Source organism: Gracilinanus agilis, chromosome X (assembly GCF_016433145.1).
Source record: "Gracilinanus agilis isolate LMUSP501 chromosome X, AgileGrace, whole genome shotgun sequence".
NCBI lineage: Eukaryota > Metazoa > Chordata > Mammalia > Didelphimorphia > Didelphidae > Gracilinanus > Gracilinanus agilis.
The window spans coordinates 73,155,009-73,158,242 of NC_058136.1; the positions used below are offsets into that span (position 1 = coordinate 73,155,009).

Genomic DNA, 3,234 nt, shown 5'->3' on the forward strand with positions numbered 1-3,234 from the left:
CATCTAAGGGAGGCCAGACAGGAACTCAGGAAGATGAGTCTTTCTGACTACAGACCTAGAACCGTACCCGCTGTGTTGCCTAGTGGCCCCTCTCGTTCACAGAGCTAAAGCTGGAAGGGACCTTGGAGCTTCCCTCCACTTTTAAAACTGAGAACTGAGCTTCCTCCGCCCACGCAGCAGGAGGCGACCGTGCCCCTCTCCCCTCCCAGGCCAAAGATCCCAGCTGAACACCTAGTCAGGAAAGCAGCCCCTCATTCTTTGACTTGTTAGGTTGTGCCTCAGGCCTGGGGGATGGGCTATATGAATGTGGGGAAAGGAGCTGGGAAGCTGACAGGGCGCGTGCCTGGGTGTGCCCGGGTGTCGCGTGCACTCCTGACGCCATTCTTCCCCTTCGTGTTTTCTAGGTCCATCACCAGAGCCTACTACAGGAACTCGGTGGGCGGTCTCCTCTTATTTGACATCACCAATCGCAGGTCCTTCCAGAATGTCCACGAGTGGTTAGAGGAGACCAAAGTCCACGTCCAGCCGTACCAGATTGTGTTTGTTCTGGTGGGTCACAAGTGCGACCTGGACACCCAACGGCAAGTGACCCGCCACGAGGCAGAGAAAGTCGCTGCTGGCTATGGCATGAAGTACATTGAGACCTCGGCCCGAGACGCCATTAATGTGGAGAAAGCCTTCACGGACCTGACTAGAGAGATCTATGAGCTGGTCAAAAAGGGGGAGATCACCATCCAGGAGGGCTGGGAAGGGGTAAAGAGTGGCTTCGTGCCCAACGTGGTCCACTCCTCAGAGGAGGTCGTCAAATCCGACAGGAGATGCCTCTGTTAGCCAACGACCCCAGTAAGGCAGACGCCGTTCGGGTGAACAGAAGCCACCGGACTGACTGAACGGCAGCGCCCTGGAGAGTTGTGGCCCGCGCTCGCCGCCGGCTGAGAGAGACTTTCACCTCTGAGGAGGACGCCTGTGGGTGCTCCGTTCCCAACAACCTCATCCGCAAAGAGGCGGCGGCGGCGGCGCGACGGCCGGTGTTTGTGACGAGGGTCCGTGGGAGCCGGGACGGCCAGAGGAGAGGAAGCGAAGCAAGCCAAGCCGAGAACTCTGCCCGCTCCCTCCCATGTTCTGCGTTCCCTCTCCGGCCCCCGGCCTTCACAGTAGTTCCTCCCACAGTAAGATGGGGGCTGATTGAGTTGCCCCCAAAGTGTCCAGTTCTCGTAGAAATAATGGCATTGGATGCTTTTTTGTAGGGGGGAAGGAGGCGGGGGGGGGGTGGAGGGTCCTCCCCTGGGATCTAGTTGACGAAGGGGAACTCTTGGTATGGAAACTCTCTCTGCTAATTCAGGTCAACACTCCTTGCTCGGTTTAGCGTCTGACAGAGCGATGCTTGGGGCACTCAGAGAAGCTAAAGAATTTGCCCAGAATCGCCCAGCCAGCATGAGTCCGCGGCAGGTTTCGAACCCGCGTCTTCCTCATGAGAAACAGCCGTCTATCCACTCTACCACAATGCCTCTCGGCGTCGCAGCGGGTCCCGATCACGAAGCTAACAGATGCAAGAGACAAATTCAAACCCCCTCGTTCTGCGGGAGGAGAGCCACAGCTACCCTTCCTTCCCCCTGACTCCGGGCCAGGGAGTGGAGGAGATGGCCCGAGGCTCTGGGAAATCCCCCCTGCCTTGCCAGGGGCTCCGTCCGGCCCTGCCTTGTGCCAGGGAGGCTCCTCTGCCACTGGGAGGTGGTCCAGAACCTCTCCTCTGGCGGCCTCTGAGTCATCCACATCGACTGGGGCCGAGTCGAGCTTGGTGGGAACGTGTGGGATGGCAGCCATTCCGTTTTGGAACCAGGAAGGACCAAGCGTGAAGAGAGGCCTTGGGGGGACCACCTGGGAAGCCAGTGAGGGCAAGTGCTTAGAGTGGCACTGAGAGGTGGCCTGGGGTCAGGGGACAGCCCTCTGGGCACACTGGACACTGGCTTGGTGACTAGCCAGCGGTCAGTGACAGATCTGCCCCCCTCCCCCCCAGTTCCTGATTGGAGGGGGTGGGGGCGGGGCAGGGGTCGTCCCTGATGCCGTGCTAGGCAAGAGAGACGAGGAAAGCCCAGTGAAGGCAATAAGGAGCAGCTTTCACATGTAACTAGGCAAGGAGATAGACCTTTAATGAAGGAGACACACACACATACGCACACGTAACCAGGTCTATCTCTCCCCCAAAGGGGGAGCCACTCTACAGTGGGAGCCCAGGCCTTGAGCAGAAAACACTGAGCGTTAGCAGGCCGAACACAGCTAGGGGGCGCCCCGGTGCACAGAGAGCCAGACCTGGAGTCGGGAAGCCGCCCACTAGCCGTGTGACCCTGGGCACGGTCAGCTTCACTGTCTGCCTCAGTCTCCTTGTCTGGAAGATGAGGGCGATAACAGCCCCTGCCTCCTCTCTCCTCCCAGGCCCACTTCGCCCCCAGCCCGACGACCAAGAAGGTCAATTGGTTTTAGATCGGGAAAACCAACAGCACAGGGGACTCGGGCTGGGTTGGGTTCCCCGGCATCGGCATCCTCTATGCGAGGAGCGAGGCCCCTGGGAAGTGACCTCTGAAAAACGGGCCTCAGCTTTTGGGAGCTCACCCTGATGGAGGCCTGAGAACTCCTTAGTTCTGCCAGCAGCAAATACCCCACCCTTCTCACCCCGCTTGGCGCCCAACGGTGGCCACAGTTCTGAGACCGAGACCGTTCAGGCTTCACCCCACCCACTTCCATGTGTCCAGCAGCTGTGGGCTGGGCCCTGCAAACCTTCCACCGAGCCAAGTTTCTCGAGGCTCTCCTTCCCTTCGCTCGATCTTCCCAACAGCTCCGACAGGAGGGGTCTCTGGTCCCCGGTTTATGGGCGCCCCGGAGAGAATGACCCCGAGACGCAGCATCCCAGGCCACTGGGGGCGGCTCTCGGGCGGGGGAGTAGAAGGGACCTGGGAGGCAGCGGGCAGAGCCCAGCACTTGCAGCACACTTCGCGAGGGCCCACCCCCAGGGAAGCGGCTTCTTTTTCAAAGAGAAAACGTTGATTTTTGGTCTTAATAAACCCAGATCTGGCTAAAGTGACATTTCAAAGGAACTAAAGCTTCACAAGTGAGCCACGACTTGGGGGGGGGGAGCCCTGACTCGGGTCAGGCCTGGACACACGCCCGGACCTGAGATGGCTGGCCGGGCTTTCGCAGTGGAGCGCGGAGGCCTCCCGAGTCGCTGCCGCCAGGTCA

At 59.9% G+C, this 3,234-nt stretch overlaps 1 protein-coding gene across 1 annotated transcript; it reads left to right on the top strand.

Moving 5' to 3' along the window:
* The first annotated feature begins 291 nt into the window (after positions 1-291).
* Positions 292-831, top strand: LOC123253774 (ras-related protein Rab-39B-like). Its single transcript, XM_044682919.1, has one exon. It carries the CDS (start codon positions 292-294, stop codon positions 829-831), a length of 540 nt encoding a protein of 179 aa, XP_044538854.1.
* The last annotated feature ends 2,403 nt before the right edge of the window (positions 832-3,234 follow it).